Genomic DNA, 25,930 nt, shown 5'->3' with positions numbered 1-25,930 from the left:
CCTTCTGTTTGTCACATCCACACCCACAAAAAAACACATATTGCCTACAGCTGACCCAAAAGTGCCACCCTTTTTTCAGACACTGGACCTGACTGAGGAAATGACAAGGGACTGAGAGTTGTAGTGATTTGCTGTGCTTGAGAAGACACATCAAGCTAAATAGAATTGTGATCATCTATACATACAGGCGTGCCCTTTACAGGTCCCAATGCCACGTAAAATGCACTCATGCTGGTGCTGCATAGATGCACTTGTGCTGGTGAGTGTAAAAAGCACCCAGTACACTTTGCAAAGTGGTTGGCATTAGGAAGGGCACCAAATCAGAGCAGTGACAATGAATTTCATACCCATTTCTTTACTACCCACAAGGGGCTAAACACAGAGAGGACAAACAAGGACAGACAACCGGATTAAGTCGATTATATCGACCCCAGTGCGTAACTGGTCCTTAATTTATCGATCCTGAAAGGATGAAAGGCAAAGTCGACCTCGGCGGAATTTGAACTCAGAACGTAGTGGCAGACGAAATACCGCTAAGCATTTCGCATGACGTGCTAACAAATCTGCCAGTCGCTGCCCTAATTTCATACTGTAAACTCTCAGAGAGTATCATAAGGAGGTTCAATTTCTGAAGGGCCACTTAAATGGGGCCCCACTTATCCCCACTATTTTTACTGCATTTACCGCACTCCTGTGCTTATTGATTAAACTATGATCAGCATCATTTCCTAGCACATTTGCAGAAATAGGTTTGGGCATTCTAAATACCTTCACGTACATTCAAATTAAGATGAAAGAGCCAGAGCAAACAGGTTTCTTGCTGAAGAGAGGAGCTGTAGGACTTCTCATCATCATCATCATCATCAACATCATCGTTTAACGTCCGTTTTCCATGCTGGCATGGGACGAACAGTTCGACCGGGGTCTGGGGAGCCAGGAGGCTGCGCCAGGCACCAGTCTGATCTGGCAATGTTTCTACAGCTGGATGCCCTTCCTAACACCAACCACTCTGTGAGTGTAGTGGGTGCTTTTTACGTGCCACCGTCACAAGTGCCAGGCGAGGCTGGCAGCGGCCACAATCGGTTGGTGCTTCTTACGTGCCACCGGTATGGAGGCCAGTCGAGGCGGTGCTGGCAACGGCCACATTCGGATGGTTCTTTTTACATGCTACTAAAAAATTTCCTCAAGGCAGTGCCCCAGCATGGCCTCATTCCAATGACTGAAACTAGTAAAATGATGTTTTGAAAGTTTAAAAAAATCTAAGAATAACCAAAAAATATAACCGAAGGGATTATAAAATATTTTCAAGTGTTTTGGCTGAGAGACCTCCTAGGCTTAACTTTAAGCACTGGTTGAAAATCATTAAAATAAATTCTGGTGTCCATATATATGACTAAAAATTCCCCAAGGTGGTGCCCCAGCATGACCACAATCTAATGATTGCAACAAGTAGAAAGAAAAAAAGGAAAAATATAACCATGGGGCTTTTGTCCACTTTCACACTTTAACTACAGGGCTTTTGTCCATGGGGGCTTTTGTCTGGATCCCAAGTGGAGGACAAAAGCCCCCTAGGACAAAAGTCCCTCCCCTGGATAAAAGCCCCATGGTTCTCAAACATTTTTTTGAGGAAAAAAATTGCTCCTAAATAAATGACCAATAATTTGGGAATAAATAAATTTGACACTGATTGCACTGTGATTTTGTAATCGTTATATTATAGTGTAAGGCTACATTTTATACTCTTTATACGGGCAACACATTGCTATGCAGTGTTCTTTATCATTAGAGAGACAAAAAACTATGACAAAAACTTGTTGAGGCTGGAAATAGTAATTCTAGGAAATAGGTCAGCATGACATAGTTTTCTAAACTTTTTTTGTAGATAAGATACGTTTTTACATTCAGTTTGATTCTCTTCATCACACACACACACACACACACACACACACACACACACACACCACACACACACACAGTGTGTATACATACATAACAGTATATACATACATAACAAACATACACATAAACACGTGTGTGTGTGTGTGTTTATGTGTATGTTTGTTATGTATGTATATACTTGATTGCTTCTGTTATGTAGGTTTTATGTTTCTACACATTTATTGAAGAGTGTTCTGTTATTCTTTTCTATTTATTTATTTTCGATTGAATATATTTTGTTTACTTAAAAATTGGAAGTTTGGAAAATAAACATTTTTTTTACACCCGCGATTTCCCTTTTTGTTTACGTGAAATTATATACTTTTTAACATTAAGATTTGGTTGTTATTTCTAGCATGTGGAGAGACCTTTTACTCTTAATTTCATATGCTAGTTGAAAAATCACCTAAAAAAGATTTTGTGGTCGATACATTCGACTAAAAATTACTCAAAGTAGCGCCCCAGCATGGCAGCAGTCATTGCAACAAGTAAAAAGAAAAAAAAATGAAATATATCACAGAAGTGGTTTTGATCAGGCTTAATAAAAATTCTGGGGTTGATATATTCAACTAAAAATTCTTCAAGGCGGTGCCCCGGCATGGCCCCAGCCTAATTACTGAAACAAGTGGAAAATGAAAAAGAAACAAAAATACCAAAAATATAACCATGGGGCTTTTGTCCAATTTCCCACTTTAACTATGGGGCTCTTGTCTGAAGGCGCTTGTCCTGTGGGGGCAGGGAGGGGCTTTTGTCCGGAATCCAAGTAAAAAAAAGTTACAGGTAAAAAATGCACAGAAAAAAAGTCACAGGGGTTTTGTCGGGGAGGGTGGTGGTTCGAGGGTTTTTTGCCTTGGGGTGGGGTGGGGTGGGGTGGAGGATCCGGATCCCATAAATCGTGACTTTTTCCTGTGATTTTTTTTGTTCCCTACCCAAAATTGGGACTTTTTTTACTGCGACTTTATTACTGGTCCCCTTTGTCCACACAGAATTTAACATGATAATGATAAATAGTTCAGGATGACTTATATGAAAAATTTCTCATACAAGACAAAAAGCCACAGGAAAAAAGAAAATCACAGAACATACATGCAATGCCTCTATACTAAGCAAGGTGTTTTCAAGCTGTACCTGTCACGTATTTGTCAATAAATAACTGATTAAAATTTCTTTTCGTTTTCATATTTCACTTAAAATTTGAATAAAAGGTTGTTTTTTTACATATATATAACACCAACAAATATAAATTGTGTACAAGTTTGTACTGTCAAATAATAACTGGTTTAAAATATTTTTGTCTCTTTACTTTGTTTACAGAATTTTAAAATAATATGACTGTTTTCCCTGTGGCCATTTGTTTTTTCAGGCAACCATATATCTATGTTGTGGCTGGTAATAAAGTCATGGAAAAAAAAAAGAATTTTTGCTAGGGAAAAAGTCACAATTGATTTATCGTGGCAAGTAATAAAGTGATAGGAAAAAAGTGACAGGAATAGTTTGGCTAGGAAAGAAAGTCAGGTAACCAAATGAAAATATTCAAGTCAGTCACAATTTATTAAAGTACATAAACAATTAAAGTAATAAAACAGAAAATATTTTAAATCAGTTGTCGGGGGTGGTAGTAGTGTTGAAAAGTGGTGATGGTACTGGTGGAAACCTGATTGAGCCATGATTGAGCAGATCTCTAATAAAAGATATTCCAGTTATGGCCATTCTGTCTTCTTCCACCCATTGTGTATATGTAGAACTACATGATATTCCACAATATGAATTTCTGGTTAATTTAAGGTGGAAGGCCGTAATTTTAGGGAGGTTTTACTACTACTTCTAGCAAATTGATTAACCTCATAGAGACTCCATTTTGTACTCAACTGGATGATATTTAGTGCTTGTGGGACATTGTTGTTGCTATTGTTATTGTTTAGCCCCAATTTAGCACTAAGATGGAATATGGTTAAAAAGCATTCTAACTTTAATCATCCTGACCTTTCCTGGGTATTGCAAACTGAGAACAAAGTTATCCAACATGTACCTTCAAAATGTAGAGTGTTATATGAAAGCCATTTGGCAGTTATCTATAGCAGGTCTGGTAATCATATGGAGTGTTCCACAATATTGTTTTGCTCTAAGTCATACCTGATCCAGGAAACTTACAAATCAAAAGCATTTCAGCCATGACCTTTATGTGTGTGTGTGTGTGTGTGTGTGTGTGTGTGTGTGTGTGTATGGTGTGCAAGGAAGGCAAGTGTGCTGGTATGGTATTGTGTTGCGAACAGATGAGGACAGCTGTGTGAAAAAGTATCACACCCTAGCATTTGAGGGAACCCGTGGAAGAGGTAGACCCAGGAAGACCTAAAATGAGGTGGTGAAGCACAACCTTTGAACATTGGGCCTCACCAAGGAAATGACAAGTGACTGAGACCTTTGGAGATATACTGTGCTTGAGAAGACCTGGCAAGCCAAGTGAGACCATAACCTTGTGGCCTATGCCAGTGCTGTATAACCAGCCCATTTAAGAGTACCCTTCAATCATTGGACAATAAACTATGCTTGCGAAGCCCTGTTGAGGCAACTGAAATCACTGTTGTGGCCAATGACAGTACCGTCTGATTGGCACCCATGCCAGTGGAATATTAAAAGCACCATTCAAGTGTGATTGTTGCCAGAGATGCTGACTGGCTTGCATGCCGGTGGCACGTAAAAAGAAGCACCATTTGAATGTGGTCATTGCCAGTGCTGCCAGACTGGTTCTTGTGCAGGTGGCACGTAAAAAGCACCATTTGAGTGTGGTTGAATGCCAGTACTGCCTGACTGGCCCTTGAGCCAGTGGCACGTAAAAGCACCCACTACACTCTCACTTAGGAAGGGCATCCAGCTGTAGAAACTTTGCCAGATCAGATTGGAGACTGGTGCAGCCTTCTGGCTCGTCAGCCCTCAGTCAAATCATCCAACCCACACCAGCATGGAAAGCAGACATTAAATGATGATGATGATGATGATGATGATGATGATGATATATATATATATATAGGAAAATTGAATAAGGAGACAAACACTCGGGATGTTATTATACCATTTATATCTCGAAGTCTTCTACATATGTTTCAACAGACACACTCCAAAAATGTCCAACAGGATAAATTATTGTCAGCAATGCCTCAATCTCATCAGGAAGGATATAAATAACGAACTCATCAAACAGACATGTTAACAGAAATAGGAAGTCCTATAAAATGTAATGTATTTATATTCATATGCATGCACACTTGCATACACACACTCAAATATGTGATGTGCAAATACAAACAATATACATATATATTATATTCATACAAAGTGTTCGTTTCCTTATTCAATATTTCCTTTTTTTTCTACTAAATATGACTTAATATCCTAGAATTAAATTCTGGAACACTTAAGCAACATTTAGCTACCTTGTAATTATTCCCCTGGATTTTTCCTATAAATTGTAAACTATATATATAAGATAGCAGAGTATAATTTGAGAAAGATTTGGCTATTATTTCTAGCAGTTTGTTGTAATTAGTGGTGGTGGTGGTGGTGGGGGGGGGGGTACTGGTGTTGGAGGAATTACTAAAAATTTTCTATATACTTTTTGTGAATAAAATTTCATTACATGCATGGTGATGGCATTCATTGTAATGGTTGAGTGGTGGTGCTGGTGTTGGTGATGGTGGTGTTGGTGTTGGTGTTGGTGGTTGTATTGTTGTTGTTGTTGAGCGAACGGTCTTCGTCCCAGAGCTCGCAAGATGGGAGAAGTCCGAAATGTGGCCCTTTGCTATTCGTAAGACCCGCTGAAGAGAAAGCAGGTAAATCCCTGACACCGAGAGCATCGACGGATGGATGAATGCACATCCAGGCTCAGCGGTTGCATAGGAAGTCAGGGACAAGAAACAGGAAGAAAGAGTGAGAGAAAGTTGGAGCAAAAGAGTACAACAGGGGTCGCCCCCCACCTACCGGAGCCTCGTAGAGCTTTAGGTGCTTTCGATCAATAAATACACACAACGCCTGGTTTGGGAATCAAAACCGTGATCCTCCAACCTCGAGTTCGGTGCCCTAACCATAGGGCTATTGTGCCTCCGCTGGTGTTGGTGGTGTTGGTGTTGGTTGTGTTGGTGTTGGTGGTGTTGGTGGTGGTGTTGGTGGTTTTGATGTTGTTGTTGGTGGTGGTGATGGTGGAATTACACCTACTCAAAAACTCAACTTGTTGTTACTGAATGCTTACAGAAAACATGGTGCATTACCTTCAAAAATTTATCAAACTTCTCGAGTGATTCTTTCAGCTGAAGTTCTTTTCTTTCCAGCTCCCCACGTCTCTGTTGAAGACGTTCCATTTTGGTCTGAAACTCCTGAAAGTTATAAATTACATTAACTGTTATTATATCTTAAACTGTCTGTGTGATTAACAAGAAATTTGATTTGTAGACTATCTGATTTCAGTATTGACATAGCAATGAGGTGCAAACTGCAGTTAATGACATAGTAAGGAGGTTGGGATGAAACCAGAAGATTTTATATGTTTGTTCCTTCTCGAGCCATGCTTGGCTCATAGGGCTGGGGCTTCCCAGTTTCCTTGGCATATAGGTTCTCCACCTGGATGGGACACCAGTCCATCACAGGTGCTATATGCAGGTGGAAAGAGTGAGAGAAAGTTGTGGCAAAAGAGTCAGCAGAAGTTTGCCATTACCTTCAGCCGGAGCTGCATGGAGCTTAGGTGTTTCGCTCATAAACACAAACATCACTCGGTCTTAGATTCGAACCAATGATCCCTCGACCGCGAGTCAGCTGCTCTAACCACTAGGCCATGTGCCTCCACTAGAAGATTTTATATAGATATTTACATGTAGAACTGTAAACCTAATCTGCTAGGAAGCAGGACTGGAATGAGGTTTTATATAGAAATGAACATATAAAACTGTAAACCTGATCCACTATGTATATGATGTAACAATAAAGTTTAGCCCTTTTTGTTCCCATATTATTCAGGTTCATTTATCTGGATTTGAAACTACTAGTAATTGCTTGTCTTCTTTGACAGCAACATATTTATGTAGATTCACCTCTATACTACCAGTATGTAAGTGTGTTCTGTATCTTAGATTCATTATATTATCATTCAGGAGTACATGGGATGAAGTGCTGAAGGCTGATCGCAAAATTCTGAGCCTTGCAAAGGAGATGACAGAGGACCAAGACAAACACACTATTGAAATCTTAAAGCTACAAGATAATGTTTGATTAATTCAAAGCAATGTGAACAAATAAACATTACATTTGACAAAGAAATCTGAATACGAAAGAGTTAAGGTATATTTTTGTTGTTTCAGAATGTCTCTTAGTTAATCTGGGCATATTTGTTGTAGTTCTGGATTGATCACTATTGTGCATATTCATCTTGTGATGTAGTATGGAATATTTCATTTGATGAGTAACAGGTGACTTGAGTAGAAATTTAAATATTGGTGTGTCTCTATCTTTTTGTAGAATATGTCCATTGTAATTTAGGTATCATATAATTCTAGGAAGGTATCTAAGATTCGTAGTTCTTTTCCACCGGTTTCTAATGTAAGTCTAAAGGATGGGATTATGTTACTTAATATGTGATAGAATGTAGGAAAATCACCTTTTGACTTATTCCAAAAAATCACCAAACAATTGTTTCCACTTCTCAACCAAATATTTAAAATCATGGTCGAATTTTGGTTTTGTTTCTTGGTATAGTTCTCTTCTGGGTATCCCATTACTAGGCCTGCATAAGGAGGTACTGCTCTTATCTCCATGTCTGTTCCTTTAATTTGTTTTTATTTTTTGCCACCAAAGTTAAAGGCGTTTTCCTCTAATGCTAATTGTAGAGCTTTGATGACGAAGATTTTTGAAGCATTCATTAATTGTATTTCTACACTTTTTGTTATGTTTTAATACGGAATTATTAACTTGGATTACATTACTCAAATGCAAACAAATAATGGAGTTAACACATGAGCAAATACAATGCAATATATACTAAAAAATGCACACTGATTAAAAAAAAGCAGAACCTAAAGATCCTTGTGCAAAAAGTATCATGCCACTTATGAAACAAACCAGTATACAAATTAGAAGGCAGTCAAAAGTTCACTTTAAAAGGACATGAGGTGAATGCACAAAATAAAACAGAATCACTAAACTTAGTTCGATACTTAGTCAGAACATAGAGTTTAATTCATCATTATCATCATCATCATCATCGTTTAACGTCGCTTTCCATGCTAGCATGGATTGGACGATTTTGACTGAGGGCTGGCGAACCAGATGGCTGCACCAGGCTCCAATCTTGATCTGGCAGAGTTTCTACAGCTGGATGCCCTTCCTAACGCCAACCACTCTGAGAGTGTAGTGGGTGCTTTTTACATGCCACCAGCACAGGGGCCAGTAAGGTGATGCTGGTAATGATCATGCTCGAATGGTGCCTTTTACGTGCCACCGACATGGAAACCAGTTAGCTACTCTGGTAACGATCATGCTCAGGTGGTGCTCTTGGCACCCAACTAGCACGGGCACAAGTGCCAGTAAGGCAATGCTGGTAACAATCATACTCGAATGGTGCCTATTATGTGCCACTGGCACGGAAGCTGGTTATCCGCTCTGTCAATGATCACACTAGTATGGTGCTCTTTGCACCCCGCTAGTATGGATGCCAAGAGCAATATAACATCTTTCTACCAAGTATTCCACTGCAATTATGCCTAACATGTGGTACTTTGGCATAGAGATGAATGGTATTGAATCTTGTTCAAAGGCGGAGAGCTGGCAGAATCGTTAGCACACTGGACGAAATGCCTAGCGGTATTTCGTCTGCCGCTACGTTCTGAGTTCAAATTTCGCCGAGGTCAACTTTGCCTTTCATCCTTTCGGGGTCGATAAATTAAGTACCAGTTACGCACTGGGGTCGATATAATCGACTTAATCTGTTTGTCTGTCCTTGTTTGTCCTCTCTGTGTTTAGCCCCTTGTGGGTAGTAAAGAAATAGGTATTGAATCTTGTTAAAATGGTGCACTTTGATTAAAGTGTATGTTGTTTGGGATCTTTGACCATAGTGGTTTAAGTAGTGAATTTATCAAGTGACTTACTTTGTAGTGTTGGTTATTGCGGTCTTACTTTGAGATCAGCTGATCTGTTTTTTCAATGCATTGGTTCTTTTGTTTGTTTAAAGCCTCCTGTTGTTTCAATTTGTAAATATTGTTTTCTTTACTTTTGAAATTACAAAGAAAGTCAATCTCTTTTCCCATTAAGCAGCTTGAGAATATGTTGGTTAATGAGTTGACTTTGTTTGTAGTTGTTTTATCTAAGTTTCTTGTCTCTTCCTTGTAGTAGTTAATATCCATTTATTGATAATTACATTGCCCTTATCAGCTTCTTTTGCAACAAATGAATATCATTTTCCAATGTTAATAGAGTTTCTTTGTCTCCTTTCCAAAGTTTCTGTTTACAATTCATCATCATCATCATCATCAACGTTTAACGTCCGTTTTCCATGCTGGCATGGGTTGGACAGTTCGACCAGGGTCTGGGAAGCCAGAAGGCTACACCAGGCTCCAGTCTGATCTGGCAGAGTTTCTACAGCTGGATGCCCTTCTTAACACCAACCACTCCGTGAGTGTAGTGGGTGCTTTTTACGTGCTAGGTGAGGCTAGCAATGACCACGATCGGTTGGTGTTTTTTACGTGCCACCGGCACAGAAACCAGTCAAGGCGGTGCTGGCATCGACCACGTTTGGACGGTGCTTTTTATGTGCCACATACACGACAGGCTTCTTTCAGTTTCCATCTACCAAATCCAGATACAAATAGAGAATTTCAATATCGTAATATAAGTAACCAAATGTTCAAAGGAATCATTGTTTTTGTTGTTGTTGGTGAAAACTTCTCTTAGCTAAAGTTTCCAATGTCTGCTTTATGGTGTAGGAGTGAATGGAAGTCCCTTTTAATTTTTGACAAATTCCTTTTAAAGAAATTTTTATATTCTGGGGTCAATATTTTCCATGAGTTAAGGGAGCAAACTTGGAAGAATTGTTAGCACACTGGGTAAAATGCTAAGCGGTAGTTTGTCTATCTTCAGATCCTGAGTTCAAATTCTACTGAGGTTGACTTTGTCTTTCATCCTTTCAGGGTCAATAAAACAAGTACCAGTTGAGTAATGGGCTCGATGTAATCAACTTACCCCATCTCATGAAATCATAGGCCTTGTGCCAAAATTTGAAATCAATATTTTCCATGGGTTTGTTTGAATCATTGGGTCTGATATCTAATTGAAGTAAGCCTTCCCTAAAAAAAGAGTTCACAGAATTATATTCTTTTGTTCTGAAGCTGGTACTTCTGTTTCCTGTTTGCAGCTTTCTTCCAAGTTCTCTATTAGTACTTATTTCCTAATTTGCCCACATCTCGATCTCGTCTACACATACATTATTCCATTCATGATTCTTCTTAATTTTGGTTTTAGCTTTTTGTCTATATTTTGTGTATTCATTTGAATGTATAACATATAAGTTTCCAGTCTGAGTTTGAGGTGTTCTCCACATATATTCTTGGGTGTTTGAGAGATTAGTTTCATTGTCTAGTTCTTATGTAATATATTTATATGTTATTTTAAAATTTCATCCTCAGTTTTCATATTCTCTCTATATTTTAATTGTGCTTTGGTTTTCATTATGGAACATTCTTCAAATCATCCACTCACTACTAAACCCATGCAAAAACCTCAACTAGCCAAAGACTATTTGATAGGGTGCTGAAAAGTTCCTGACTTTGGGTAAAAGAAAATACAGGACGATCAGTTAACTATGATTTTATTGAACATATTCCCCTCACAAATTCACACACTTATTGCAGTGGTTCTTCAGTTTTTCTAAACTCTGTAAAGAACTTGGAAGGTTGGACCTCCAACCAGGCCTTTCACAATAACCTTAAAGCCAGGAATTTACATATAAATATAGTTCTGGGTTCTGGGTTCAGTCCCACTGCTTGGCACTTTGACAATTGTCTGCTACTCTGGCACTGGGCCCATCAAACTTTGTGAGTAGATTTGGTCGACAGAAACTGAGAAAAGACATCTGTATATATGTAGTGTCTATGTGTGTATGCCTTTGTGTTTATGTTTGTCCCACACCACTGCCTAATGACCTGTGTTGATTTCTTCAACTAAAACCTTTCAAGGCAGTTACTTAGCATGGCTGCAGTTCAATGATTGAGACAAATAAAAGATAAAAGATACATATTAACATGTGGATATATTAAGAGATGCTCCATGCATTTACTTCATGAAGTGACTTTGAAAATATACTTAGTTCAATATATATATACATATATACACATTACCTCTTTTTGAACAGAAAGAACTTGTTCAATTTCTGCAAGTTCTCTTCGTTTCTCCAGGAGACGTGTAGCTGGAGTGAGATGGTCATCGTCACCCTTCAGCATTTTACTATGAAAAGGACAAAACAAAAAACACAAATATAAACAACAGTTTATCAGTAAGAAATTTTTTTTAATTGAATTTTCTTTTTTTAATATATATATATATAAAACCTATTCAACAGTTTTTTTTTTCCTTTCTCATTACATTCTACCATTAACCCTTTCATTACCAACCCGGCTGAAACCGGCTCTGGATCTGAGTACAAATGTTTTGAATTAAAATCTTCCACCAAGCCTTAGTTACAATTTATGTTCTTAACACTAGCTTAATGATGACTAAGTTATTTTACTAAATTCTTTGTTATATCTAAAATAATTGAAAGAAACACAGAACGTCTCAAAATAAATACAGTAACGAAACGGTTAATTTTATAAAATGAATAATACTTTCAGATTTATTTTTTAAACTATTAAAGTAAATATCATTACCTTATCACTTAACATCCTATTTTCCATGTTGACATGGGTTGGACAGATCGAGAAGAACTGGCAAGCTAGGGATTTGTGCTAACTTCCAATGTCTGCTTTGGTATAGCTTTTTTTTGGTTGGATATCGTTCCTAATGCTAACCGCTTCACAGAGTGTACTGCATGCCTTTTGCATGGTACCAGTACCAAATAGTTTGCAAAACAAGTTCTCTCAGCCAAGAAGGAGTAGCATTGAAGGAACTGGCTTCATAGCAAGTGATGGGGTGGGGGTTAATGTATGATAGAGAGATAGGTACAGGTGTCTTGGATCGTCATCATCATCATTTAATGTCCTTTGTCCATGCTGGCATGGGTTGGACAGTTTGACTGGGCTGGCACGCTGGAAGGCTGTGCTGCGATTATAATAACACAATCATAATTACATTGTACTAATGTTGTATTACATTTTACTTATTTAGTACTTATGAACATCAGATTAAGTTGATGCTAAGTTGATAATTGCATCCTCTTTCTCCATTCTTCTCCAATCTGCTTTGTATTGTTACCACTGCCATTGTTGTTAGTGACTACTTAACCACCACCACTAACACCCCATCACCACCACCACCGCTGCTGCTGCTGTTGCTACCACCATCACCACCACCTTGCTTGCCACCTGTTGCTCTGGATCAGCTCCAACAATGTAGCTATTTGGCAATGGTTACAAATAGATGGGGCTGTAGGTAACTGCTAACTATATTAGTAACAAAGGATTCTCATTTCCATATGAAAGGCAACTTGATTCTCCCATCCTCATCCTAATCGTCATCATCATCATCATCATCGTTTAATGTCCGCTTTCCATGCTAGCATGGGTTGGACGATTTGACTGAGGGCTGGCGAACCAGATGGCTGCAACAGGCTCCAATCTTGATCTGGCAGAGTTTCTACAGCTGGATGCCCTTCCTAACGCCAAACACCCCGAGAGTGTAGTGGGAGCTTTTATGTGCCACCAGCATGAGGGCCAGTTAGGCAGTACTGGCAACAGCCATGCTCAAATGGTGTTTTTCAAGTGCTACCTGCACAGGAGCCAGTCCAGCAGCACTGGCAACAACCTCACTCGAATGTTTTTTTCACGTGCCACTAGCACAAGTGCCAGTAAGGTGACGTTGGTAATGACCACGCTCAAATGGTACCTTTTACGTGCCACCAGTACAGAAGCCGGTTAGCAGCTTTGGCAACAATCACGCTCTGATGGTGCTCTTTGCGCTCCACTAGCACAGATGCCAGTCATCGTCTACAATAAAAATGAGTGCTAGGTGAAAGGCTTTCTATGGATGAAGACTGAGAAAGATGTGAAAAGAAGAAGTAAAGTACACTTAGATCTTGTGATGTTAGGCAGCATGGATGAGATAATACTATATGGGTTGAGATGGGTGACAACATATCTGAATGGCAGATCTTTCTAACCCATTCTAACATAAAATTTAGGATACTGAAAACAATATTCACAATCTAGTTTCAAATAAACCCTTGCATACATATTTTGAAATTAACTGTTGTTACTGAAATATCAGAACAAATAAACAGTTCATACCTGCTTTTTTTTCCTTTTTCTTTTTAATGTAAAGACAGTTTGAAATACTGTCAGAGCAAGCATTCATTTGTTGAAATTACGTCTCTGTTTCTGCCTCTCTGTCACCCTCTAACCTTTTCATCCTCTGACATTAGTTCCCTCTCCTCAAATGCCCCTGCACCTCTCATAATTCACTGTCTTGTGAGTTACTTGATGACCCTGCCAGTGCTGGTGCCATGTAAAACGCATCCAGTCCACTCTGTAAAGTGGTTGGAATTTAGAAGGGTATCCAGCTGTAAAAACCATGCCAAAACTGACCTCACCTGTACTAGTGCCATGTAATAAGCACTGAGTCTACTCTGCAGAGTGATTGGTGTTAGGAAGGGCATCCAGTTTTAAAAACCTTGCCAAGACAGACAGAGTAGCATAGGGTAGTTTTTCTACCTGGCCGGCTCCTGTGAACCTTCCTACTCATACATGCAGGGAAGATGGACATTAAATGATGATGACGATGATGATGATGATGCCAAAGCAAACATAGAATCTAGTGCAGACATTTGGCTCATGTTTTTGTGAAAATGTCCAAGCCATGGAAAAGGAGATGTTAAATGCTGCTGCTGCTGACGACGACAACGACGGTATCTACAATGTCAATTACAAAACTTTACATTGAATTCAATTATTGACCACATTGGTCAATATCAGTTAATCTATGTACAGTGATCCAAGTTGTAAAAGTCTCATAATTGTTTTCATTTGTATGTTTTGTTTTCTAGAGTTTTTCAACTTTATGTTCTAATTTCAAAATTCACAAGGATCGGCTTTGCTTTTCATTCTTTCCGGAATTGATAAAATAATCATCAGCCAAAATTACCTTGTATCTAAACCACCATTATTATCATCTGTCACACTTACCTACCCACCCACCTTTTCCATTCTTCTATTCCTGCTCTTTCCCTCACTTTCAGTTTGTACCTTGACTTCACATTTCTCTCTCTTTCCAGATGGGGAAACTATGTATTCATATCTTCAGCAAAGCACTTGCTCTTGTCCTTCCATATTTTCATATTCCTCAATACTATATACTCTATTCATTTGAGGGATCCAATGCTGGTGCCATGGAAAAAAATATTCTGGCATTAGGAAGGGCATCCAACTACAGATACTGGAGCTCAGAGCAGCTCTCTGACTTGTTGGTTCATGTCAAATCATCCAACCCATGCTAGCATTGAGTTGAATGATTCCAATCCATGCCAGCGTGATGATCATGACGACCACACTGCCTAAAGAAAAATCTCTCACTATTGATTAGCTAACATTCACTCACCAATATGCAACAATTACTAGCTTAGAGATAAAGTGTATCTCCTACCATTACTATAACAGCTTTGGCTTCTTTGAACGAGTAAGCTGCCTCTCCATTTCTGTCATCTTCCGTACGATTTGTCACATCAAAATTTTATCTTAAAAACACTTATCCCCAATTCTTCTTGTCCACATTTTCCATGTAGATACCAACCAATGGAAAAATTTGAATAGAACTTGAATTGTTTCAGTTTCACCAGTTGAGAAAGACTCGCAGAGAAACGTGAGAGGAAAATGCATTTTCTTATCCTCCCAACTAACAAAACAAGAGTATACAGATGACTGATCGATATTGCCTCTTGATACCAGGAATTCAGAATGAAATGTTACTGGTTTTGCCCTTTTACTTGAGAGGGAGGGAAGAAAAGTTACGTTACAGTTTAGGCTGTAGACAAGTAATTACCGTAAATCCTCGAGTATAATCTGCATTTTTTTCCCAAAATTTAAAGGTCAAAATCCCTAGTGCATACTATGTATGAGGTTAAAAATGAAAAATATTTTCTAAGCAATGTCCGAGTCTCTATTTGCTGTCCGGCAATGTTTATTCAGACGCATTTTGTGAGGTTGGGTGCGAAAATACCTTAAGCTAAACCTGAAAGCAATGAAGTCATAAAAGAATCATCCATAACTTGTAGTAAGCAACATTTATTAAAATAAAAGTATTCAGAACACAGAATATCATGTAACAAAAACAATTTGCAAACATATTACATTCCCATATAACAGTTAAGAACATCACCATTATTGTATTACGCATGCGCGGAAGTGTTTGTTCGACTAGGTGCTGCAGGCTTAATTATGCATGACTCAAGTTAGAGAAGGGTGTGTATTATACACAAGGTTTAGGTTTTTCAGAGGTACAGCCCCCTAAAAATCCCCTGCGTATTGTATTCAAGGACAGATCAATGAAGGTTGGAAGTCTTCGACAATGACTGCCTCCGGTGCATTCTTTGCTGCTGTCAGGTGGATTGAGTTCCCACCGCCAATCTCTGCCTTTGCGGCCCCTTCCATCTGTCCTTCTGCAATGGCGCTTGCGGTGGTTTGGCCATGCATGTAGGCGTCCGGTGGGTGAACTGAGCTGTGATGTCCTTCTCCCAACTCCACTTCCCAACTGGCCGATACGCGCGGGCGAGCAGCTGAAGACCTGGGTTATGACGATCAAGGAGGACCTCTCCGTGCTCACGGGACTGCAAGTGGTCGGCCTGCGCCGATGGAACCGTGACTGGCGCGGGACCGTCATGCATGGGCTGCCATGGTTCGAGATGCCTCGAGGGTGGTAGAAGAAGCCGACTCAACCCGTCCAGAGTGAATGTCGCCACAAGTACAAGTAAGTACTCAAGGGCGGACTATACTCGAAGATTTATGGTAATACTGATCATCATCGGTTTTCTTTCATTTGGGATTTTATTCTATGAAATATATATATATATACATTTTTTATTCCCAAGCACACATTCTTGGTAATCTGTGTGCTCGCGCGCGTTTTTTTCCTTTCATATGAGGATTCGGGTTTGTTTTCCCATACGTCTCTCTCGCCGACTGAGGAAGTGGGTCGAGTAAGGAAATAATTCATACTGGAAAATTCTCAGACGACCAAGAGTTAAGTAAAGGTTAGCAAGTACCTATTAAAAACACCTGGGGATTTGGTAGAGCCAGTTTTGCGAAGACAAATCTTAGAAAAAGATCCAAAGATAAATTAAGAAATCGTAATGTTTTATTGACGTGGATAGAAACCGTACAAAATAGTTTGGTGACTGCTGCCACACTGTCGAAGGCCTCGTTCCGCAAGCATTTTCCATGAAGAGTAATTATTTCTAAGATATTTTAAGTGACAATAAGTGGCATGATGTGGTGGATGTTGAAATTGTTCAGGCCGGGAACCGAAAGACGCCGATTTCTTTGATCAATATATTTTACTTTCATCGTCACAATTTACACAATCAATAAATTTATCGACACCCCAAGGAATAAACCACAATAACAATTATATATATATATATATGATAAGCAAACCGTTGACAAGTGCAGAACTAAAACCAACACGAGTGATTGACAGAAATACAAGTTTGTAAACAAAAGGAAAACGAAGAATAAAGCTTATCGAAAATTTTCGTAAAGCTACATATGCACTTACAAGAGAAGTTTATTCTCAAAGGTGGTTTTAAAATATTCTTCTAGGCTCATCATTTTTGCGATTTTTTTATCCGACGTGTTTAGCAGGAATGCAATCAAATTATGTTTAGAGGTTTCTTAGCAACGATCACGTGCGCTGCTCAGAAACTAATAAACGTTTGTTTATTTTCCCCCCTCAGCTCCATCTCTTGTTGTCCTATCTATTCACAATCATTTAGAAACATTCAAATATTACATTAACCATCGAAATTTATTTCAAGGAAACCTTTAGCGGCTAATGAAAAATATAAGGCGCTTGTACACTTTCATACCCCCGCCCATTTTTAAATATCAAGGTTTTGGACTATTTTTCTACCTCTAGCCAAGCAAGAGTTCGACAAAACTATTATTAGAATTTTATATTCATTATTAGATTTATTATACACAAACATCGCAATTTTATAGATTAGACTAAGGACAAATGTGAGATAATTTGGCATGGATCCTATAATTTTTAAAATTATTAATAAATGGTATAACCAAAAGAGAGTTCAGTAAAAGTAGTAATTTTTTATTTCGACTTCAAAGGCTTATTACATGCGTTATAAAATGACTGACAGTAACTTTTAACGTCGGTTCCCAAGCAGGTGCGAATTTCACTAAATATCGTTTTTGAAGATTGGAATACTTTTGAAAAGTACTATAGATGAAATAATCTTTTCTACTCTAGGCACAAGGCCCGAAATTTTGGGGGATGGGGGCCAGTCGATAAGATCGACCCCAGAACACAACTGGTACTTAATTTATAGACTCCGAAAGGACGAAAGTCAAAGTCGACCTCGGCTTAATTTGAACTGAGAACGTAGCGGCAGACGAAATACCTATTTCTTTACTACCCACAAGGGGCTAAACACAGAGGGGACAAACAAGGACAGACGGATTAAGTCGATTACATCGACCCCAGGGCGTAACTGGACTTAATTTATCATCCCCGAAAGGATGAAAGGCAAAGTTGACCTCGGCAGAATTTGAACTCAGAACGTAACAGCAGATGAAATACGGCTACACATTTCGCCCGGAGTGCTAACGTTTCTGCCAGCTCGCCGCTTTATTATAGATGAAATAATGCAAAAGCATATTGCCAGTGTGCACACACACTGACATTTACAGTTCTTTGCTTAAGAAAACAATTACACAAGAGCTGTTGATGAAGTTAGCTACAAGTGCCCTGTTAGTCAGGATTCCAGGATAACATAGAGAAGAGTTACGGAGGTGTACATGCATAGCAAGTGACCTGATCTGAGATCGTGTGCGGGAACGAAAACAATTGCGGCATGGAAGGTGTTTATAAGCCATTTAAGAAACACACAAAATCCGTTAGATTCACTTCAACATTTAAATTTAATTTGCTAAAATATTTTTTGTCGCTTAGAGACCGCGACCTGTTCACTGACAAAATTCCATGCTGCATCTCTGTGCACGGAATTTTGTCAGTGAACAGGTCGCGGTCTCTAAGCGACAAAAAATATTTTAGCAAATTAAATTTAAATGTTGAAGTGAATCAAACGGATTTTGCGTGTTTCTTGGATCTTTTTACTTTGACCGGCAGATTTTTAAAATAATTTCTATGTAATTAAGCACTTTTAAACTTCGTATACTGGTAGTGTGTTACATAAAACATCTTTTTTTCTTGGCTTTCTTGAGAAAATTCTGTAGTTTGTAAGCAGATATTGAATTCATCTCAATAGACGTCATTGATTGGTTGAAATTGCCGAAATGCAAGAAATTAAACAACAAATAGCTTACAAACTACAGAATTTTCTCAAGAAAGCCAAGAGAAAAAGATGTTTTATGTAACACACTACCAGAATACGAAGTTTAAAAGTGTTTAGTTACATAGAAATTATTTTTAAAATCTGCCGGTCAAAGTGAAAAGATCCTGTTTCTTATATAGAGAAGAGTTTTCTCAAATTATTTACATAAAAAAAATGAAACAGAAAAGAAGAAATGTACTTCGTTTACTGTCTTACATTGGTACCTATTTTGATTTGCATATATTCGCTGATATTCTCCTGTCGTTTCTGAGTCAAGCGAACCACCTTTAACCCTTTAGTGTTCAGGTTATTCAATCAAACATAATGCCTATTGATTCCCATTGATTTGAATTATGAAGAAAGGAAATCAACTCATAAATTATTGCCTCACCCACCGTTCCTTTTTGTTTTACTTCTGAATTTGACATGTTCCTAAGATGGCAAAACAGCCAATAAATTCATCAAAGAACAGTCAGATTTGTAACAATTTTTGGTCTGTTGTATTTGTGGTGCTCAAGTTCTGGGATCTTCTCAGTGGTTATCCAATGCAGGTCATTCCAATAAACTGAAGTTCCACAAAACCAAAAAAAAAAAAAGCTCAAAGTTTCTGGGTCAATCCCACTGTTTGACTCCTTGGACAAATGTCTTGCACTTATAGCTCCAGGTCAGCCTATAGTACAAATAAATGTCCTGTACTGTAGCCCCAGATCAACCAGAAATTAAACTAAGCCTTATTAATGCATTTTGGAGGATGGAAACCGAAAGCCAGTTGTGTATGTGTGTGTGTCTCGTCTGTTCTTCCTGCCACTGCTTGACAACCAGTGTTGGTTTGTTTATGTCTGGTAACTTAGTGATCTGGTAACAGAAATTTAAAAAAAAAAAAAAATTCGAGCGAGGTCGTTGCCAGTACCGCCTGACTGGCCCCTGCGCCGGTGGCATGTAAAAGCACCCACTACACTCTCAGAGTGGTTGGCGTTAGGAAGGGCATCCAGCTGTAGAAACTCTGCCAAATCAAGACTGGAGCCTTGTGCAGCCATCTGGTTTGCCAGCCCTCAGTCAAAATCGTCCAACCCATGCTAGCATGGAAAGCGGACGTGAAATGATGATGATGAGAAAATAAATACTAAGATTAATTTGTTTGACAAAAACAAACTTTCAAGGCAGTGCCCTAAGAATGGCTGCTGTGTATTGACTAAAATAAGTTAAAGAAGACCAAAAAAACAGAAAATGAAATGACATTCCAATACAATTGAGTCCAAAATTAACTGGTACACAAAAAACTATAACTTCTTTGTATCCATGCTTTAAGAATCACAGATTATGGATCTACAAAAACGAAAAAGAAAAGAAAAGGCTTTTATTTGGATGGTAGCCTTTTCCCCATAAGTTTTCAGATCTGACTTCCTTCTGAAAGTTATCGGATCAATATTTTTAACACATGAAATTATGGTTCCTCAAAATAATGCATAATATAAATCCTAAAAATTTTTCTAAAATGTCAAAATAAAAATTATGGAAAATGTGTGGGTCTTCTTTCTACCTCCAATTCTTTTTATTTTAGATTTGCAATTTACAATGCTTAAAACATACAAATCGAAAGAAATTATGCTTTTTGGTACACTAGATAAATCTCTGATTGTATTCTATAGGAATGTCAAACAAAAACCTGAAGATTTTCTATTAAATTAATCAAAATAATGCACTACTGGATGAATGACACCTCTGACCTTATCCTTTCCCCTCACCCTCTATATCACTTCATTCTTCTACTTACTTCCTCCTACCTTTCTCTTATAAGAGAGCTTCAAGTGTGAAGCTCTTATGATCTTGTTTCTTACCAGTAGCACCCAGTTTTTTTTGTATTTTTTTTTTTAATACTTAGGGTGTAAAACTCTGCTGTCTTTCATTAATTCTTTTCCTTTCAATTTTTCCCTGAAGAAGGAATCTGTCCAAAATGTTAGATTTTCCTTCCTCATGGCAAGGCGGCCAGTGGCATGTAAAAGACACCATTTGAGCGTGATTGTTACCAGCATCGCCTTACTGGCACCTGTGCCGGTGGCATGTGTAAAAAGATTCGCACGAGGTCATTGCCAGTACCGCCTGACTGGCCCCCGTGCCGGTGGCACGTAAAAGCACCCACTACACTCTCGGAGTGGTTGGCGTTAGGAAGGGCATCCAGCTGTAGAAACTCTGCCAGATCAAGATTGAAGCCTGGTGCAGCCATCTGGTTTGCCAGCCCTCAGTCATTCGTCCAACCCATGCTAGCATGGAAAGCAGACGTGAAATGATGATGATGATGATGATGACAAGTTCATTGTACACTTTTCATTGATTTTACTTTACGAATACAAGTCTTACTAACATGTCTCTTTAGAATCTGTTTGCTCATAACATACGAGGGTGAGTCAAAAAGTAATGCCATTTTGTTTAGGACAGGTATAATTACCAACACAGGAACAAGTATCATGCATCAAAATGAAGCTGGTCCTCTGTGGATCACATCCCTATTTCTCAACATAGTCACCGTTTCTCTCAATAGCAATGTTCCACCTTCGAATGAGAGCATGTATCCCTGCTCAGTAAAATTCTGTTGACTGTTCTTTGAGTCACTTCTTCACTACATTTTTCACTTCCTGGTCACTGGAATAATGTTTGCCTCTCAAATCCTCTTTCATGGGGCTAAAGAGATGAGAGTCCAGTGACGGGGAAGTGAAAATAGAATTTTACAGGGCAGGGATACATGCTCTCATTCGAAGGTGGGACATTGCTATTGAGAGAACGGTGACTACGTTGAGAAGTAGGGATGTGATCCACAGAGGACCAGCTTCATTTTGATGTATGATACATGTTCCTGTGTTGGTAATTATACCTGTCCTAAACAAAATAGCATTACTTTTTGACTCACCTTCGTATATGTTGGGAAGGGGGATGTCTACTTGCTTGTGTTTCCTTGTCTTCACAGTACACTATTGTAAATGAGTATCACTGTCATACAAGTGGTGTTCTTTGTTTCCAATCTGTCGTGAAAATATGTCTAGCCACGGGGAAATATTACCTTGTTTGGAAACAGGTGAGGAGGGCAAGTGACAAGAAAAGCATCCAGAAAGGCGGTGAGCTGGCAGAAATGTTAGCACGCCGGATGAAATGCTTAGCAGTATTTCGTCTGCCGCTACGTTCTGAGTTCAAATTCCGCCGAGGTCGACTTTGCCTTTCATCCTTTCGGGGTCGATTAAATAAGTACAAGTTATGCACTGGGGGTTGATATAATCGACTTAATCCGTTTGTCTGTCCTTGTTTGTCCTCTCTGTGTTTAGCCCCTTGTGGATGGAAGCACTCCGTTGGTTACGACGATGAGGGTTCCGGTTGATCCGATCAACGGAACAGCCTGCTCATGAAATTAACGTGTAAGTGGCTGAGCACTCCACAGACAAGTGTAGCCTTAACGTAGTTCTCAGGGATATTCAGCGTGACACAGAGAGTGACAAGGCCGGCCCTTTGAAATACAGGTACAACAGAAACAGGAAGTAAGAGTGAGAGAAAGTTGTGGTGAAAGAGTACAGCAGGGATCACCACCATCCCCTGCCGGAGCCTCGTGGAGCTTTAGGTGTTTTCGCTCAATAAACACTCACAATGCCCGGTCTGGGAATCGAAACTGCGATCCTACGAACACGAGTCCGCTGCCCTAACCACTGGGCCATTGCGCCTCTGCCTTAGCCCCTTGTAGGCAGTAAAGAAATAAGAAGAGCATCCAGACGGAAAATCTGTCTCAATGAACTCCATTCTGACCCATGCAAGCATGGAAAAGAGGATATTAAAACAAAGAAGGGTAGTAACAACATAAATGACAATTAGAGATCGTTAGTTTCTTAATCTTGCTAATTGTTAATTTAATTCAAATTAATATGAAAACATTAAAAAATATTAAATATTTTAAATTAAAATTTTTAAAAAAATTTTATTTCTATATATTTATAATACGTAATATGAAAATATATTTTACCTGAAATATAAAAAATCTGAATAAAAGAAAATTATTCAAAATATATATTTTTCTTTTCTTTTCTTTCTCGTTTGTCTTATTTTCTTGATTTAATTTAATTTATTCAACATTAGTTATTCTATAAGAATATCTAATTACAGAATAATGTGAAATCCAATAATGAAATCAAATCGATATTTTTGGAAGCTAGAAGACAGTATATATCGGATTTTAGTGGAACACCGAGCAAAATATCTCAAGGTGCTTAGGTGCTATGCTGGGTTCAAATACCACCAAGGCAGACTTCGCCTAGAATTCAAATGGTTGGAGGGAGGCTCCCAAAACATACAATCAAATACTGAGATCAATTTGAATATCTGTGTGTACAGCTCCAAAAATTTGCGACCTTTTCCCCAATGTTAAGAATCATTAATTTATCAGCTATTTTCTGTAAAGTAATTGCTTTTGCTGATAAGTCATTCAGATGAGTATATCCTGACGAGGTGTTGAATATTTGATGGGTATTTAGTTATAGGACAGCATTTGTATTCACTCACGTAATCATAGATGCAGGGATAGCAGAATACAAACCTACAAAATACAAACATATAACATTTATTGTCAATACAAAAGAAAAGAAATACGCAAATTCAGTAATATAACACAATCAATCATAGAGACAGGAGAATTGGCTGTCGCTATGTAGTTTGTTTTGTAGACACGTCTTTTTGGGTTCAATCCTAAAGTGTGGTATCTGGCAAATGTTTTCTTCTATAGGCTTATATGGGAAATTTGGTAGTCAGAAGTATGTTTTGCTTGTGTGTGTGTGCATATGTGAGTGTGTTTCCATATCTGCCTTTTTCTATAGGTATCCATGGCCAGTGGCACGTAAAAAGCACCATCCGAACGTGGCCAATGCCAGTGCCGCCTTGGCTGACTTCCATGCCCGTGGCATGTAAAAAGTACCAACTGATCGTGGCTGTTGCCAGCCTCCTCTCGCCCCTGTGCAGGTGGCACGTAAAAAGCACCCACTACACTCTCAGAGTGCTTGGCGTTAGGAAGGGGCATCCAGCTGTAGAAACACTGCCAGATCAGAATGGAGCCTGGTGCAGCCTCCTGACTTCCCAGACCCCGGTCGAACCGTCCAACCCATGCTAGCATGGTAAATGGACGTTAAACGATGATGATGATACACTACTTAAAAAGCTGGTACTGTTGCTTATATCCCATAACTTAGCAGTTTGACAAATAGAGGATGATAAAATGAGTACTCATTTAGAAGTATAAGGGCTGATGTGATTGGTTAAGCCCTTGATGCCCAGTTTGGGCATAGTCCAATGAGTAAAAGCATTCAAAAGAATGAATTAATCAATTAGTCATCGTTAAAGAAGCTACAACAAGATCAGTGGACCAGTTAGAAATAGCAGCCAAGCCTCCTTAAAATAAATAAAACTGCTAGATAATATTGATTTCAAATTTTAGCACAAGGCCAGCAGTTTCAGGAATTAGGATAAGTCGATTACATTGACCCCAGTGCTTTTAATAATCTTACTGATCCTGAAAGAATGAAAGGCAAAGTAAACCTTGGCAGCATTTCAACTCAAAATGTAAAGATGGACAAAATACTGCTAAGCATTTTGCTTGATTCTGCCAGCTCACCACCTTAAATGCTAGATAATATTGTCTGGATGCTCCATGCTTGAAAGAAAGTTGGACCTGGATGATTCTGGCTGGAATATTTTTGAGCACATGTTTACTGGGTTCAGACCAGACCAGAAATTAAACAACAACAACCAATCATACCACCACCACCATGGGTAGCATCCATGATATTTTTATCTTTCTTCACCTTCTCCAACTATATATAAAATGTATTCAATTTTCCTATAGCGGTTTGGCTACCAAGTTTCCCTTATTTTATATATTATAGCGTATATTTTCTAGTTAGTTTGTTTACAGTTAATGCAATGCTACTTATTATATTTCCTATTTGGAAATAGATAAAATTATTTAGCTTTTAAAGTAAGGATATATAATGATAAAGCCGTCACTTATAACTTACTTAAGTGTTATCATTATACGTAGTCTGAACTACAGCTATATAAATGCCATAGAGAAATATACTTTCTGGAACGCTAACGAACATTAGCAAGCATGTATACTCTCTTTTACTCTTTTACTTGTTTCAGTCATTTGACTGTGGCCATGCTGGAGCACCGCCTTTAGTCGAGCAAATCGACCCCGGGACTTATTCTTTGTAAGCCCAGTACTTATTCTATCGGTCTCATTTGCCGAACCGCTAAGTGACGGGGACGTAAACACATCAGCATCGGTTGTCAAGCAATGCTAGGGGGACAAACACAGACACACAAACACATGCACGCATATATATATATATATATATATATATATATATATACATATATACGACAGGCTTCTTTCAGTTTCTGTCTACCAAATCCACTCACAAGGCTTTGGTCGGCCCGAGGCTATAGCAGAAGACACTTGCCCAAGGTGCCACGCAGTGGGACTGAACCCGGAACCATGTGGTTGGTAAACAAGCTACTTACCACACAGCCACTCCTATATGTTAAATATATTTTCATGTTCTTTTAACCGCTATAATATTTTACAGGAGGGAGCATGGTGATCATAGAATCTTCCAGGATATTTGAGCCCAATTGGAGAAAAGAAAGGAATTAACCAATACTCGTTGATTGCTACAATAGAAAGCAATGCATTAGAATAACAAGTTATTCTCAAACCAGAGACTTGATCCAAATCATTGCAAGAAGGGAATCTACTAAAAGCACCCAAGGTTCTGATGTTGATGGTTACCATTTGACAGGACGAAGCCTACCAGCCATGTCGTTCCTCTTCTTGAGCCCTTCACTTCCTATGGAAGCATAGACCATCAAAGACTTTTGTCCACTCTTCTTGAATTTGGACTGTCTTTTCTGCTTCTTTCAGCTCTGCTTCAATATCCTGCCTTCCCTGAGATAAAGCCTTCATCTTTCTGTTCTTGGTTTTTTGAAATGTCAATGCTTCTGTAACTTTGAGTTTTCTTCTAGGTAGAAATACTGACTCTATGCTGGTGCCATGTAAAAAGTACCCAGCACACTCTGTAAAATGGTTAACATTAAGAAGGGTATCCAGCAGTAGAAACCAGACCAAAACAGACAATTGGAGTCTGGGTAGCTCTCCAGCTGGCCAGGTCCTGTCAAACTGATATTAAATAATGATGATGGAAGAGGTAGTTAATATTAGTC

At 38.7% G+C, this 25,930-nt stretch overlaps 2 protein-coding genes across 2 annotated transcripts in view; both read right to left on the bottom strand.

The window, feature by feature from the left end:
* Window positions 1-17,213, bottom strand: part of LOC115222591 (coiled-coil domain-containing protein 42 homolog) — a 35,824-nt gene extending 18,611 nt beyond the window's left edge. Inside the window, exons 1-3 of the mRNA XM_029792879.2 lie at window positions 16,891-17,213; window positions 11,310-11,415; window positions 6,201-6,305 (exon numbers count right to left, since the gene is read on the bottom strand). Of these exons, the coding sequence (XP_029648739.1) occupies window positions 6,201-6,305; window positions 11,310-11,415; window positions 16,891-16,943 (264 nt within the window). The 5' untranslated portion in view covers window positions 16,944-17,213. The remainder of the gene's footprint in view (window positions 1-6,200; window positions 6,306-11,309; window positions 11,416-16,890) is intronic.
* Window positions 17,214-23,074: 5,861 nt separating this feature from the next.
* LOC115222449 (peroxisome assembly protein 12) overlaps window positions 23,075-25,930 on the bottom strand; it is a 28,665-nt gene continuing 25,809 nt past the window's right edge. The window contains exon 8 of the mRNA XM_029792641.2: window positions 23,075-23,252. Coding sequence (XP_029648501.1) covers window positions 23,138-23,252 — 115 coding nt within the window. The 3' untranslated portion in view covers window positions 23,075-23,137. The remainder of the gene's footprint in view (window positions 23,253-25,930) is intronic.

The sequence above is a fragment of the Octopus sinensis genome, linkage group LG20 (assembly GCF_006345805.1).
Source record: "Octopus sinensis linkage group LG20, ASM634580v1, whole genome shotgun sequence".
NCBI classification, from domain to species: domain Eukaryota; kingdom Metazoa; phylum Mollusca; class Cephalopoda; order Octopoda; family Octopodidae; genus Octopus; species Octopus sinensis.
This window is presented reverse-complemented; position numbering and strand designations above follow the sequence as displayed.